Source organism: Mustelus asterias, chromosome 17 (assembly GCF_964213995.1).
Source record: "Mustelus asterias chromosome 17, sMusAst1.hap1.1, whole genome shotgun sequence".
Taxonomy (NCBI): Eukaryota; Metazoa; Chordata; class Chondrichthyes; order Carcharhiniformes; family Triakidae; genus Mustelus; species Mustelus asterias.
In genome coordinates this window covers 39,004,077-39,021,233 of record NC_135817.1, presented here as the reverse complement: position 1 = coordinate 39,021,233, position 17,157 = coordinate 39,004,077, and the positions used below count along the sequence as shown (strand labels likewise).

The following is a 17,157-nucleotide window of genomic DNA, read 5'->3' as shown; positions in this document are numbered from 1 at the left end:
CTGAGGCTTCAGTAAAAAGCCTTTAACCATTTTAAAAAATAATAATTTTATGAAGTAGCCAAGATTATATTTATTTTACCCTTTATGTTTCTTTGGCATAACAACACTTAGAAAAACTTCAAACTCTTCAAAAACAAAATAGCTGTTGGATGGATGGGAATTACTGTTGAAAACAACAGGATTTCTAGTATGCTTGCAGAATATGGTATAGCTGCTTTCAAACTTCCTATAACACTGAGAATGAATCCTTATGTGAGGACCATACGTTTATTAACCCCAGTAACAGGATTTCAATTCCAATTAATTACCGATTCTCTGATCAATATTTCCCTTCACACTTGCCCCAAAATGACAATTTTAAAAATATGTTGTTCAATTAGAGTAAAGGTGGCACAGCGGTTAGCACTGCTGCCTCACAGTACCAGGGACCCAGGTTCAATTCCCGGCTTGGGTCACTGTGCGGAGTCTGCACGTTCTCCTCGTGGCTGCGTGGTTTCCTCTGGGCACTCGGTTTCCTCCCACAGTCCAAAAGACATGCTGGTTAGGTGGATTGGCCATGTTAAATTCTCCCTCAGTGTACCCAAATTGACGCCGGAGTGTGGCAACTAGGGGATTTTCACAGTAACTTCATTAGTGTTGATATAAGTCTACTTGTGACACTAATAAATAAATAATAAGCAAGGTAGGGCATCCACAATATGGATTCTACATATTTGCTTAAGGTGTTTCACTGTCTTTGAATACGCCACATAGAGAAGGATGCTTATTCAAAATGGAGATGGATATTTAAATTTACTCTACTAACAAGTTGAAACATTAGCCCAGGTCTGCCAGTCTCAAAACCATTCAGACGCTACGACAACAGGTGAATGAACACCGCTCGACAATCACCAGGCAAGACTGTTCTCTTCCTGTGGGGGAGCACTTCAGCGGTCACGGGCATTCAGCCTCTGATCTTCGGGTAAGCGTTCTCCAAGGCAGCCTTCACGACACACGACAGGGCAGAGTCGCTGAGCAGAAACTGATAGCCAAGTTCCGCACACATGAGGACAGCCTAAACTGGGATCTTGGGTTTATGTCACACTATCAGTAACCCCCACAGCTTGCCTCCTGGACTTGCAGAATCTCACTGGCTGTCCTGTCTGGAGACAATACACATCTCTTTAACCTGTGCTTAATGCTCCCTCCACTCACATTGTCTATATCTTTAAGACCTGGTTGGCTGTAGAGAGATTTGCATTCTAATCAGTATTCTGTAACTTGATTTTGTGTTTCTGAATGCCCTGTTTGAGAGCAGATATCCACTCCATCTGACGAAGGAGCAGCGTTCCGAAAGCTAATGGCATTTGCTACCAAATAAACCTGTTGGACTTTAACCTGATGTTGTTAAAACTCTTACAGTCTCCAGATCGACAGAGACTGAATGTTGCCCCTCAAGTCCCAAAGAACTGCTCGGGAAGTTAATGCTCTCAAATTAAACCTTGTTGAATTACTAGTTCAGCTAGTTCAAAGCGGGATGAACCAATTCAGTTTGAATCATAAACCACAAATCAACCCTGAACCAAATTTCATTACGCATTTAAATGGACAGCATTAAAGTGGACTTGACAGTGTAGTTGCTAAAAAAACGTTTTCCCTGGCTGGGAAATCTAAAACACAAGGTCACCATTCAGAATTGGGGTAGGTCATTTCAAACTGAAAGGAGGAGAAATTTCTGCACTCAAAGGCTGCTGAATCTTTTGAATTTTCTGTCCCACAGAGCTATGGAAGCTCAGGCAGAGTATATTCAAAATGGATGTCAATAGAATCTTTGGGTATGGTGGGAATTCTAGGATATTACAGGAGGATGAAATTGAGATCAGTTATAATCTTGTTGAATGACAGACCAGGCTCAAAGAGCCAAATGACCTAATTCAGTTCCTGGGAAGATTCTCCAGGCCTGCTAGCTCCAATCGCAAATCACGATGGCTCGGAGAATTGGGCGTTGGCACAAAAAATGGATTTTTGGCACTATAAATGGCAGCGCCAATTGGGAGGGTGGGAACCTGATGAATATTTAAATTGGCTAGTTAATAAAGAAACTAATGGGCTTGAAGCCCAATTCAAATACCTTCCTCTATTCACCTGTCTCCCCAGCGAGATCTGCAGCAGATGGGCTTTCATATACGTCCTCACAAGCGAGGACCTGACATATTGGACCCCGAGGATTGAGGAAGCACCAGTAACCCCTCAACAACGAGAGGCACCCTCCTTCCCCCCAACACCATGCAGACATGTTGTTTACCCTACCAGACGCCTCACTCCGGTCCCCTTCCCCTTCAGACCCCCACTCAGTCTCCCTTCAGACCACGTGGCTTGGCAGTGCCAACACCCTGGCCTGATGCCTTGGGCCTCAAGGGGGCTTGAGGATGGAGGTCCACTGGCCATTTACCCCACTGCTGCTGCCAGGCTGCAGGGGAAGAGTCCGTCAAGGGTCCTGGGCGTTGGGTGGGCTTGGGCTGGGGGAAAAGGGTTGATCTCACCACTCACCACTGGGATGGGGGTGTCATGGCTGGACTGCCCCTTCTAATCCTGGCATAATGGCAGATCATGCCTGGCATGGCGATTTCAGGTAGCCCTGTGATCAATATCTGCATTCCTGCTGTGCAAATTCTCAAGTGGCCAGGTCACTTGAATCTCCATACCCCCGTCGCCTGACAGGATTTTAAATCACTGCAGCACTCCATTCTGCAGCAGAGATTTTCCTTTCTTCCTGTCAAAAGCTGCAGATGTGAGAAGACCCCTTTGAAGTCCTCTGACAGAGAGCAGATGTCAATTTTACCTGGATAGGGTTCCATTCTCTACAGCTGTGCACTCAGCCCCATTGTACGCACACAGCTTTGATTTGAAGTTGCTGAGGCTTCCCAGCGAACTGAAATCATTGAAACCCTCTCCATTGCACTTCAAGCCTTGTATCTGTAACAAATGCAACATGCACTGCCTCAAGATTCAATTGTCAGCTCAGTAGCTTTTTATCATCCTCCAGCTACCTGTGTTTATTTTTATTTCCCGTCACAGTTGAATGCACCTCAAGCACCCCCATTGATCCTGACTGCAATAGTTAGAGTAAAGCCTGACCACAGTTTGTGGTATAACTTCCTCTTTGAAGTGAAGTGGTTTGCAAAAGCCCACCAGGTGGCCCTCAGGTAATGCCCCTTAAAGGGGCCATGCTACCACAGGAGACCAATTACAGATTGGGTGATCATTTTGCAGAATAGCTCAATTCAGTCCACAAGTGTAATCCTAAATTTCCAATTGCCTGTCATTTTTATTCTCTTCCCGCTTCTCACTCTGACCTTCATTGTTCCAATAAAGCTCAATGGAAGTTTGATGAGACACTTTATACCTTCTGAATTCATTGAGTTCAACAATTACAGATCATAACTGGCTCCTATTGGTTTTGGACTGACATTGCTGGCATGGAACTGCTTTTGTCATCTGCAACTTTTCCAGACTTAAATTTGTTTCTTCTCTTGACCCATTACCAGCTCCTTTCGCTTTCTATCATGATCATGTCATGTAATCTTTCCTGCTTTGAGCAATCACCAACCAGCCCTTTTGCTGTCCCCCCCCCCCCCCCCCCGCCCACCCACCCCTAAACCCATCCCCAAATCCATCCACTTTCCTACCTCAGTCTTTACTTAGAACCTGCTACATGTCAAACTTCTCCAGTTCCAGTGAAAGGCCATCAACTGGAAATGTTAACTCTGTTTCCCCCTCCATAGATGATATGGGTATTTCCAACATTTTCTGTTTTGATTTCATTGCCCGTCTCAGTTCCGACTGCACTGCTTTTGCAGCTGCCCTGTCTTCTGGTACCACATGGACACATTGTGCCCATATTGCCCGAAATAGAGCACAATTTCAACAGAGAATGAGGTCCACCATTTCCACATTGATCCTGCATGAATTTCCTCTAAGCTCCCATCGGGACCATCTCTGACTACTTCTTCCCTGAAGCAAATGCCCAGAGGGGCAGATCCCATTTCTCGCTCATCCACATTGAGCGGTTTAGATTAGCAGTCAATTCCTATGGTAAAATATGTTCCAAGTGAAAGTTATAGCTTTTAGCTCCTCGCACACAGGTCTTCTCAAGATGGAAGCAACCCCAGATTAGACTCACGAGATTTACTCAGGAGAACTGCCTAGTACAAAAATTCTGAGTAGCCGAATTTAAAAAAAGCTTCCTAGATTCTGGCCTTAATGAAGCTCATTAGGTTTCCACTGATTTTGCTGCCAGCTATACTAGATCTTCGATATCAGCTTCTACTAACTGTAGAACCTAGTGTGAATAATGGGCAGCACAGTGGTTAGTGTGCTGCCTCACAGCAATAGTTAAAGTCTGATGACCCAGGTTCAATTCCTGCCTCGGGCGACTGTCTGTGTGGAGTTTGCACATTCTCCCATGGCTGCGTGGGTTTCCTCCGGGTGCTCCGGTTTCCTCCCACAGTCCAAAGATGTGTGGATTAGGTTAATTGGCCATGCTAAATTGCCCCTTGGTGTCCCGAGATGTGTAGGTCAGTGGGGTTAGCAGGGTAAGTACGTTATGGGGTTACGGGGATTGGGGCTGGGAGAATTGTTGTTGGTGCAGGCTCGTTGGGCCGAATGGCCTCCTTCTGCACTGTGGGGATTCTACGGTTAACTGCTCTGCTTTAGGGAGACTCAGCTGAGGGGCTGCTCTGAACTTGAGATACAAAGTGAAGTAAGTAAACTTAAGTTTAAAAAAAAGATAAGACCAGTCACACCCTGTGTAAGACACTTTCTCTCAGTGCAGTTTTGTGAATTTTCCTTCTGTGTCAAGAACTTCGCCAGCAAGTCGTGCACCAGTAACGATAAACAGAGTGACTTTAACACCAGGGCTGGAGCACTCGGGCAAGTCTAAACTCATCAATTTATGGACACAATGCTTTTTAAATGACCAACCTGTTCTGGCTGATTGACATTGGAGAGAGGTGTCACAGTCCAGATGATGTTGAGTTGATTCAGAGCAGCATTTGTATTGAAGGTGCATGGTAGTTCAGCTGTTTGACCTCTGGCAACCTGTACACTCTTGCTACTCATAGTCACTTCTAATGACTCCACCCGACCTGCCAAGAAAAGGTTAATAATATTGAACTGATGCAAATGCAAACAACTAATGCCATTAAAGTGACCGGTGAACATGTTATACTTGAGTATGGTATTGTTTATGTGATGCAGACGCAATGAGCTGTTCAAATAGTGAGTACAAGTTGAATTGGAATGTGTGGCAAGCATATCACGTGATCAAGGAGATCAGATGATACCACAGCATGACAATTTTAGTTTGTAAATTCTATCTCAAGCCCACAACCGTGTCACAGAATAGGACTTGTTATCTATTACAATCTACAAAAGACCAAGATATTTTGTATCAACATAAAAAAGAACTTTTATAAGCTGGGCTTGCTTCAAAATAGCAGATAGCCTGAAAGAATCAAAGATATTTTTACGCTCATGCCATAATAAGAGATTCTGAGTAGGTGACATGGTTTTCCAATGGACATTTCACGATTAGTAGCTTTACTGAAGGGGGAAGATGACACATTTGAAAACTATTGAGATATTATTTAACACCAAGATATTTGCACATCACAGATCTTTTCCCATCTCAGTGAAGAGCTCTGCATAAGAAATATCTGCTTCAGTAAAGAGGCATCAGGGGAGCTGTGCCCAGCCAATACAAGACCACCTGGGGGTGCGGTGGGGGCGGCAAGATTAATTTACACTAGGCACAAAGCTGACTCAGCGAATCAACAGCCCATGTTTCACCCTGGCAGATTTTACATTATATGGACAAATATTGTCAAGACTTTAAATCTCAAAAGTGACACAGGCGGGGAAATGAGCCCCCAAAAGATGGTCAACTATCATTCTGTGAACTCCAGGGGAAAGACTGAATGAGATAAAATAAATGACTGCCGATTCACTACAAGCCTTTTTCACAGTTTAGGCAAAGGCCAATTTCACCTCCAGCCCTGGACAAGATTGTCTACCTAAATAATTTTGTCCATCCAAGAGAAAGGACTGGTCACCCCTAATTTCTATGTTGCAGACTCATTTCAGGTGGCCAAACATTTAGGGCACCATTGTCCATGTCTGTTATTTGTAGTTAACTGACTCAATAAGGAGAATTTGAGGAATTTATCTCATTTAGCATGACAGCAAGGCATAGCATAATAAGGATCAATAGGAAGAGGTATCAACTGAATATCCAGAATGTTTCTGACCAGATGCAAATGACCTTCACAAAATGCTTGATTTTCTGGAAGTTGCCATCATTCATTAACCTTCCCTGTGCTGTTCTGGGAAGAGAGTCAGGGAACAGAGTCAAATAAACAAATGTATTAAGGGCGACAAGGCATAAATCTTAATACAATGGAAAGGGCTTTCTTAACATTTGCAAGTACAATAGCGAAGGAAAATCATACAAAGGCACAAGCCTTGACCAGAGTTGATATACAACAGTAAGGATCCTAAAAAAAGTTTATCTTACATTACCACAAATAAGGACTGCGGATTCCAGAGTTGCAGCTGTCCATTGCCTGAAAGATTGGTCTCGGAGCTTGTGTGTATCTTTGATGGCTCTTGAATATACCAAGTTTCAGGCAATAGCCTATTAGCACTCAGACTTGGACTCCAAAACAATAGGTTTCCTTCACCTCAACCAGAAATGGCAAGGTGGTAACATCCTTGGCCCTTCCCCAATCATCCAGCTCCCTTGTGCTCTGTCTCTATAATGGTACTTCCCCCAATAACATTATTTCCCCAAGGGGAGACAACCTGAGCTGGTGTATGAGAATGAAAACGCAAGCAACACACGATGTGATTGAAGAGGTACCAGAAGAACATGAAGCAGGACGTAGATCCAGAATCCCTGTGTGGTCTTTCCTGCTGCATCCCGTAAACCACAGTCACAGCATAATTAACGCACGGAGGGCATCTATTTAAAATGGGCCCATCACTGCCACCTTCTCAGGACTAGTGACCAGTAATAAACATGGCTTGGCAGCAGTTCCCATATACCAAAAATAAAAGATATACAATTAAAACTGCTGCCTACAGTGTCCCCTCAATCTTGCCCTCTCCCATGGAGAGGAGTGAGGGATGCAACAATGGTATGGCCTGCACCTCACATAGCCAACAAGGAAGAAACTTGTGTTCTCTTCCCCATCTACCATCTCCACTATTGTTAAAGATATCAAGTTAAAAATGGACACAAGATAAGAATATTTTAGCCTATAGGATTAGGGAACAGAAGGGCAGCAAAGCCTTCCGTAATAATCCCGCCGAGGCCAGTCTTCCATCACCATCATCCTTTATTTACAACATGCATAAAGTGCCACTCGGCAGCTACAGTGTGCAGGTCAACCCCCAGAGCCCTTTGACTGCCAGCCTGAGTGGAGTCAGTTGGTTTTAAAACCCTGTTGCTCCTTCCCACTGGCAAGCCTCCACTTGCCTAACAGGGGTGCTTGCACTCTACGAGACCCACGGGGAGATTGACTGATGATCCCCCACAGCCATCATAACACCTGCCCCAGCACCTTGCCTTATTTGGACATTGCATCCCAAGTTGCTCTTGTAAAAAGATTTGAGCAAATGAAGTGAAGGCTAACATTTAAATGATGTGTCCCAGATGGCATCAGACAACTAATGGCATTTAAGTGTTGCCATCACCCAGTTGATGTTATGGTAGGGATTTTGGGCTGTACATTACTGTTAGAGGTGGTGGTTAAACATATTGTCAAGTCCGAGTTAAGGAACTCTTAACCATGGTGCAGTGTGAAGGACAATTTGCAGAGTTTATCATTTTAGAGGATGGACAGTGCCCAGGATGCCAAGAGATGATGAGGCACGATTTCCAAGTTAACAAACTGGTTTATAAAAACACGTATAACAGAAAACAACTTTTATAGAAGACTACCGGAGGTAATTTTAATTCCTTCACTCAGACAGGAAACTGGCAGGATTAAATTGGCCACCCACTTTATACCCCACCTGATTTTACTTTGCAATTAGACAATCCATTGGTTTGGTTAAAATTAAATCCACAACCTTACTGACACACCGCTGTAGGTTCGCATTCAAGCTCAACAATTCAAAATCCTGGTTGGACAAAATTGAAGACAGCCATTTTAGACTGTAAAATCAGAGATTTGTTTTATTTAGCTGTCAATTGCCCAGAGCTCCAAAATTAACCTTTAGAAATATAATTCTTTATTAATACCTACCAGGTTCAACCAACCTGTCTCCTTCCCAGTGTTGCAAAGCTGCAGAAACTTGCATAACCAAAAGGGCCGTGTTATTGAGATGTCTACAATGGATCAGCTGTGACTGCCTCCCTCATTGGTTAGTTAATTAAATTGCAACCAGCTTGGTTTCATCCTTGCTGACTTAATGTTGAGACAGAAAACTGAAGTTAACATTGGAACAACAACTTAAATCTGTACAGGGGCTTCAACCTAATAAAAGATCCGAAGGTGGCTCACAGAACCACTTTAAAACAAAAATAGGACGTCGAGTATTAGATCAAATGACCAAATGCTTAGTAGGTTTTAAAGAGCAAAGTGAGGTAAAGGTGCCGAGGACTGCAGGGAGGGAATTTCAGAGCTTAGAGCCTAAATAATGGTGTAGCAATTAAAGTTCCCAATACTTAAGTGGAGGAAATTTCTGCTTATCGAGCACTGGACTTCATATAAGCAGTCAGATAGTTTAACAACAGTGGCAGTTACCTGGAGCTGGTTATAGAATCATAGAATCCAACAGTGCAGAAGGAGGCCATTCGGCCCATCAAGTCTGCACCGACCACAATTCCACCCAGGCCCTATCCCCATGGCCCCACGATTTAACCCTAGTCCCTCTGACACTAAGGGACAATTTAGCATAGCCAATCCACCTAACCCGCGCATCTTTGGACTGTGGAAGAAAACTGGAGCACCCGCAAGAAACCCGCGCAGACACAGGGAGAATGTGCAAACTCCACACAGACAGCGATCCAAGCCGGGAATCGAACCCAGATCCCTGGCGGTGAGGCAGCAGTGCTAACCACTGTGCCAACCAGTCATACATTATCATCAGCATACATTAGGGGCAGCATTTAGATGTGAAAGAGGGGGCCAAGAACAGTGGGACACAAGAGGGAGAGGTGCAGTTGGGGGATGAGAAGTTATTGCTAGGTGATATTCTAGAAATGATTAGATAAGAATGGATAAGAAGGATAATAGATTAGACATGTGAGAATGGTATCACACAGCAGAACAACAATGGGGATTATTAGAGGAGGAGAATGTGATCAACTGCATGAAAGTCTACAACCAAGTTGAAAAAGACAAGGACAGAAATTTTATTTTGTGGATGTCATTGGTGACTTTGATAGGAGCAACTAGGGTACTGTGCAGGGGAAGAAAGCTGACTGGATGGATTCAAATATGGAATTCCGAAAAAGACACGCAAAGATTTGGAAAAACAACCACATGTTCAAAGACTTTGGTGAGAAAAAAGGGAGGTTGGGCAGTAGTTTGCAACATCAATGAGATTAAGAATGCTGCTTTTTGAGGATGGTGATGGCAGATTTAAAGGAAGAGGGATAACATGTTCAAATTGGGACATCAGTAATTTATTGAGATGAGAGTCAAGAGAGCAGGAGGTGAGGCTCAAGGGTAAGTTGAGCTTGGACAGGATATGAGGGGAGATGGGAGAGAAATGAATAGTGAAACTGGAGACAGGGGCTTGATGCACTATCAATCGAGCTGAGACTAGTTGTGAGCAAGACAAATAGGCTTTCATTGGCAAGAACTTGGAGCCATCCCTGTCGGTGGTCTGGTCTGAACTGAGAGCAAGGGGGGAGGAGCCACCGCCTTTATACCCAGACCAGGGGGAGGAGACTTGGGCAGAACCGACAGGGATGTGCCACATATACAGGTACTGCGAAATACTTACTACGGTGGTTAACAACTACAGATAACATAACAGTGGTTTACCACATTCACCCCGTTTAAAAGAGAGTCCGTCGGGGGTGAGGCGGAGTGAACAATATTTACAGATTGAGTCTATCCGGAGGTTTGCTCTTCCGCTGCGATCTCCGTAGTACCGGTTCCGACGTGGATTCAGGTCGCGGTGTCGTTGCGGGTGCCGGAACGTAGCTGTCATCCGTGTTTTCATCTGCCCCTCGGGTGCATGGTGCCGACTCCTGGGGCTCAGGCGAGCTGTACACGGGGGCGAGAGGAGTGAGTAGTGATTCTGACATGATAGGGACAAAGTCGGGGGTTGGGGGCTACAGGGGTCCCCGAGTCACCTGCAGGCGCTAGGTCACGGATAGATACTGTGTCCTCCCGCCCGCCAGGGTACTGCATGTAGGCGTACTGGGGGTTGGCGTGGAGGAGTTCTACTCTCTCGACCAGGGGGTCAGACTTACGGGTCCCGGCATGCTTCCGAAGCAGGACAGGACCCGGGTATGCCAGCCACGATGGTAGTGAAGTCCCCAAGGAAGACTTCCTGGGGAACACGAACATCCGTGCGTGGGGGGTGGCATTGGTTGCTGTGCAAAGGAGGGACCTAATGGAGTGTAGTGCCTCCGGTAGGACCTCTTGCCAGCGGGTGACTGGAAGGCCTTTAGACCGTAGCGCTAGTAAAACGGTCTTCCAGACAGTGGCATTCTCTCTCTCCACCTGTCCGTTACCCCGGGGGTTGTAACTGGTAGTTCTACTTGAGGCTATGCCTTTGGAGAGCAGGTACTGTCGCAGTTCCTCACCCATGAAGGAGGATCCCTGGTCGCTATGGTTATAGCTGGGGTAACCAAACAGAGTGAAGAGGCCGTGCAGGGCCCTAATAACTGTGGCCAAGGACATATCTGGGCAGGGAATTGCAAAGGGGAAACGTGAGTACTCGTCAATGACATTGAGGAAGTATATGTTGCGATTAGATGAGGGGAGGGGACATTTGAAGTCGATGCTGAGGCGTTCAAAGGGGCAGGTGGCTTTATGAGATGTGCCCTGTCTGGCCGGTAGAAGTGCGGCTTGCATTCCGCGCAGACCTGGCAGTTCCGAGTTACGGATCTGACATCCTCAACTGAGTAGGGCAGGTTTCAGGCTCTAATAAAGTGGAAAAACCTGGTGACCCCCGGGTGGCAGAGGTCGTTGTGGAGAGCCTGTAACCGGTCCATCTGTGCACTGGCGCATGTTCCACGGGACAGGGCGTCAGGTGACTCATTGAGCTTCCCGGGCCGATACAAGATATCGTAATTGTAGGTGGAGAGTTCGATCCTCCACTGTAATATCTTGTCATTCTTAATCTTGCCCCGCTGCGTGTTGTTGAACATAAAGGCAACGGATCGTTGGTCCGTGAGTAAGGTGAACCGTTTACAGGTAAAGAGTGGCGCCAGTGCCGTACAGCTTCCACTATGGCTTGGGCCTCTTTCTCGATAGAGGAGTGTCGGGTTTCAGGGCCCTGAAGGGTTCGTGAAAAGAAGGCCACGGGTCTGCCCGCCTGGTTAAGGGTGGCGGCTAGGGCGAAATCAGACGCATCGCTCTCCACCTGGAATGGGATGGATTCGTCTATAGCGTGCATTGTGGCCTTCACAATGTCAGCTTTGATACGGTCGAAGGCCAGCCGGGCCTCCGCTGTCAAGGGAAAAAGGGTGGATTTTATGAGCGGACGGACTTTATCCACATAGTTGGGGACCCACTGTGCATAGTACGAGAAGAAGCCCAGGCATCTTCTCAGTGCTTTGAGGCTAGTGGGGAGGGGAAGTTCCAGAAGGGGACGCATACGGTCAGGATCGGGGCAGAGGACCCCATTCTCCACTACGTACCCGACGATGGCAAGGCGGTGTGTACTGAACACGCACTTCTCCTCATTGTAGGTCAGGTTAAGGAGGCTAGCCGTGTGCAGGAATCTGTGGAGGTTGGCATCGTGGTCCTGCTGATCATGGCCGCAGATGGTGACGTTATCCAGGTACGGGAAGGTAGCCCCCAGCCCGTTCTGGTCTACCATTTGGTCCATTTCACGCTAGAAGACCGAGACTCCGTTGGTGACGCCAAAGGGGACCCTGAGGAAGTGGTAAAGGCGACCATCCGCCTCGAACACCGTATATTGGTGATCCTCCGGGCGGATAGGGAGCTGGTGGTACGCCGACTTCAAGTCAATGGTGGAGAACACCTGATATTGTAAAATCTGATTGACCATATCAGATATGCGGGGAAGGGGGTACGCATCCAGCTGCGTATATCGGTTAATGGTCTGACTGTAGTCAATGACCATTCTGTGTTTCTCCCCGGACTTAACGACTACCACTTGTGCTCGCCAGGGGCTGGTACTGGCTTCGATGATCCCTTCCCTGAGGAGCCTCTGGACTTCGGACCTAATAAAGGCCCTGTCTCCAGCCCTATACCGCCTGCTCTTGGTGACGATGGGCTTGCAGTCGGGAGTGAGATTCGCAAACAAGGAGGGAGGGGCGATCTTAAGAGTTGAGAGACTGCAGGTGGTGCGCGGTGGGCAATTTAGGCACTGCTGATTGCAGACGGAGAGCGGGGGAAAAGGGCCATTATACTGTATAGTGATACTCTTCAGATAGGTCATGAAGTCGAGCCCCAGGAGTACAGAAGCGCAGAGGTGTGACAGCACAAGGAGCCTGAAGTTATCGTATATCGTGCCCCGCACCTTCAGGGTCACCACGCAGCAGCTGAGGACCTTTACAGAGCGGGATTGTGATGCCATGGAGATCGTCTGCTGGACGGGCCGCACAGAAAAAGCGTATCGGCGCACTGTATCGGGGTGAATGAAGCTCTCCGTACTCCCACTGTCAAACAAACAATGCTCCCAGTGCCCGTTTACCTCAAGGTCCATCATGGAGTCGGCGAGACTATGAGGCTTCGTCTGATCCAGGGTCACTGATGCCACTGTTGAATCCTGCAGAAAGCTGTAGGAGGCCGATGAGGTAGGAGATGGCGGCCCCTGCTGGTCACTCGCGGTAGTTGAAGGCCGCAGAAGTAGCATTTCGGGCCTCCAGAGGTTGCAGCCATGGTCAGGTCACCAGAGAGGCGTGAGGTGGCGTAGGGCTGTGGTCCTCCCGGTAGCGACGCCGTGGTGTCCAGGATGCGCCCACGTGGTGAGGTGAGTAGGATTCGAGGTACTGTGAGGTTACTTTTAGGGACACAGCCAGTTGCACTGTTTTCCTTAAGTCCAGTGCACCCTGTTCCAGCAGCCGTTGCCGGATGGAAGTAGTTCCGATGCCCGTGACAAAGGGATCCCGGATTAAGTCGTCTGCATTTTGGGCGGCAGTCACAGACCTACAGTTACAGTCCCGAGCAAGCAGACGCAAGGCGTGCAGGAACTAGTCGACTGATTCACCTGGCTGCCGTCTGCGTGTAGCGAGGAGGTGTCTTGCATAGACTTCGTTAGGCTGTTTATTATGCAGGCCTTTTAACAGTTCGATAGCGGCCGTATAATTTTCCGCGTCTCGGATCGTAGCGTATACTACGTCGCTTACCCGACTGCGGAGCACCCGTAGTTTGTCATCATCTGTACTGATGGCAGTGGAGGCTTCAATAAAATCTTTGAAGCATTGCAGCCAGTGGTCAAACGTGTTAGAGGCTCCGGCAGCTTGCGCGTCCAGATTCAGCCTTTCAGGTTTCAGTAGCTGCTCCATTCTTCAAAAAAAAACTTGCCAATAAAATTGATGCACTATCAATCGAGCCGAGACTAGTTGTGAGCAAGACAAATAGGCTTTTATTGGCAAGAACTTGGAGCCATCCCTGTCGGTGATCTGGTCTGAACTGAGAGCAAGGGGGGAGGAGCCACCGTCTTTATACCCATACCAGGGGGAGGAGACTTGGGCGGAACCAACAGGGATGTGCCACATATACAGGTACTGAGAAATACTAACTACGGTGGTTAACCACTACAGATAACAGATAACAGTGGTTTACCGCAGGGGTGCAACCTGAGAGGAAGATTAGCTCGGTGGATGAGTAAAATGGAGGTATGTGGCAGGGCAGCTGGTCAGATGGTCTCAATCTTAATGAGAAACAAATCCATGAGCTCCTCATCCTGACCTCAAACAAGTACAAGGAAAATGGGGAGACTGATTTAAGGAAACTGCAGTGGAGAAAAGAAGCCAGTGGTTATCTTTACATTTTAAATGATCCTGGAATGATGAGCTGGTTTAGTAGACTGAAGCAGGCCAACGGCATTTTGTGTGGTCCAGAGAGTGCAGCCAGAGAATAATTAAAAGCATGGCGCGGATGCATTAGGATCAGCCCAAAATGTCACTGTATTTTAAATGTCTTTTAAAAGCAACATTGTCTATTTTTGCTGAGACAGTGACTATCCTTGATTGATGTGTAGTGTCAAGGAGCCCCAGAAAAATTGAAGTTAATGGAAACCAGGGGACAATTCTTCACTGTTGGTATCATAGCACAAAGGAAAATGCCTGTGGTTGTTGGAGGTCAATCATCTCAGTAACAGGACGTCACTGCACAGGTTCCTCAGGGCCCCAGTCTCAAACATCTTTAATTGTTTCATCAAGTGACAGTCCCTCCATCATAAGGTTAGAAGTAGAGATATTTGCTGTTGATTGCATTATTTCAATAACATTTGCAACTCCTCAGGTACTGAAGTGGTTTATGTCCATTTGGACAATATTCAAGCTTGGGCTTAACCAGAAAATAAAACTTGCACCGTACAAGTGCCAGGAAATGACCAGCTTCAACATGAGAAAATCCAGTCATCTTCCCTTAACACGCAATTGTATTATCCCCCACTAACATCCTGAGAGTTATCATGGACTTGAAAATGAACTGGGTGAGCTACATAAACGCTGGATACAAGAGCTGGTAACTCGATTCTCATTTCCCCAAATCCCACCATCTACAAGGCACAAGTTAGGTGTGTGATGGAATACTCTCCACTTGCCTGGTTAGGTGCAGCTGCAACAACATTCAAGGAGCTTGACACCATCCAGGACAAAGCTGCCATTTGATTAGCATCCCTTCCGTCGTCACCTTAAACCCTGACTCCCTCCATGACTGATTTAGAATGGCAACAGTATACACCATCTACAAGATGCACTGCAGTAACTCAGCAAGGCTCCTTCAACAGCACCTTGCAAATCTATGACCTCTACTACCTAGAAGAACACAGGCAGAAGAAGCAGTGGGAGAACCAATACCTGCAAATTCTCCTATAAGCCACACACCATCTGGACTTGAAACTATAGCACCATTCGTCCAGTATTTCTAGATCAAAATCCGTGAACTCTTTTTCGAACAGCACGGAGTGTATCTACACCAGATGGACTGCACTGGTTCTACAAGGTCGCTCAGCACCACTTTCTCAAGGGCAGAAAGGGATGGGCACACCTTACCAGTGATATTCAAATCCCATGAAAGGATATGTATATATATATTTTATAAGTGTTTATTTTGATGAAACTAAACAGAAGAGATACCTGCTACTAGATGTTCGAGGCAAGAAACCTCCAAAAATGTGTCTGTCATGGAAAGGAGAAGGGCAGTGACACTGGGAGCCTTTTCTCTCATCCCAAACACTGCATGTCTTCATTATGATGGTCAAGGTATAATCCAGAATCAGTGAACAAAAACAATTAGCCAAAGAACAGTCAATTTTGGAAAAGTAATTTGTATTAAAATTGAATGTACACTTGTGTAGCACTGTTGTTCGTGGAAATTACAATAATACAAGAAAGGGTACAATTATTTTGTGTAGATTCACATTGTCATGTAGAGATGAAGAAATCTGATGTGTTTTCAGGATAAGTACTGGGTTGAAGGATTTGTCCTGGGGCAAAGAAGTCAAGTCACTTATGACAGGATAGAGTGCATTAAAAGGGAAGACTTGAGTGAACATTTACACTCTGATATCCTGTGCATCAATCACTGAAGAGCAAACGCAATATCATCTGGTTTCTAGTAATCAGCGGGGAATGTGATGAATTAATCTGTTTTAGCAAACAAGCCATCGATTACCTCTGTCATGCAAAACCGAAATGTGGACTGGTTGATGTTCCCTGAAATTGTCTGTCGCTTGCTAATATTCCTTACTTTCCCAACAGGGTGAATAGATGCACACTGACATACCTAGAATTCTTAGAGAAGCAGTGCACAAGTCTCCAGGCAGTTAAAGACCCAGATTGCCTCCTGCAACCCACTGTCTAATCTGGCACTGATTTGCATGCTGCAGAAAATCACTCTGGTCCTCAACTTCATTGTATGTGGCTATTTCCAAAATTACAATTCTTTGCTCTATATAGTTCCAGTTGCGGAACAACTCTCAACTGGAGCGCATTGAGTAGTCCCACATATTCAATTCATTTTGGAATTAATTTGCCTTTGCCAAGTTATTTTTGTCAGTGACTTAGGTTGACAAAGATGTGGAGCATTGTACACTAATAAAGCTTGGAAATCAGCAGAAGTCACATTTAAAAGAACTTCATGCTATTGATCGCTGTTTAATTTGGAAATTTTAGCAATTAGCCAATTCAGTTCGATGAAAGTGACTTGCCTTCAGCTTGTAACATATATATCTGGTAACTTTTATATCTGAAACATATCCTCATTTAAGTGAAACTAGCATGGAACAAAGAACTAAAAAATTATTGTGCCAGAAGAGAATCATGACCAAATATTTCCACTTTCCACCCTTGTGGTCTCCCTCAAAATATCTGCCTTTGAACTTCTGGTTTGGATAAATCCGAAAACTTCCAAAATTATACACAGTACAATCTTTATTATCCAGCATGCACAGGGCATGGGTGATGCCAATTAACAAAGAGTTCCATTCACCAATGAAATACAGCACAATACATGTCACATGAACGAATGTTCAAGTAAATAACAGCATTAATTCTACTTCTAATCGTCAACAGTACATGAAAACATAAGTTGAAGTATAAAATAATACAGCTATCTGTCCCAAATAATAATAACAGCTTATGGTTGGTAAAGTTACGATTCATATTAGGAATCGTAATATCTGGAATTCCAGTTGATAAACAATTCCAATTGCTAGAGTGCCAGATAGCACAAAATTTACCATACTAAATTAGAAACAATATTTACTCAAATAAACACCGCAGAGCAGCAA

At 45.7% G+C, this 17,157-nt stretch overlaps 1 protein-coding gene across 1 annotated transcript in view; it reads right to left on the bottom strand.

The window, feature by feature from the left end:
• igsf11 (immunoglobulin superfamily member 11) overlaps nucleotides 1–17,157 on the bottom strand; it is a 214,001-nt gene that overhangs the window by 42,387 nt on the left and 154,457 nt on the right. Inside the window, exon 2 of the mRNA XM_078231993.1 lies at nucleotides 4,963–5,126. Within this exon, the coding sequence (XP_078088119.1) occupies nucleotides 4,963–5,126 (164 nt within the window). The remainder of the gene's footprint in view (nucleotides 1–4,962; nucleotides 5,127–17,157) is intronic.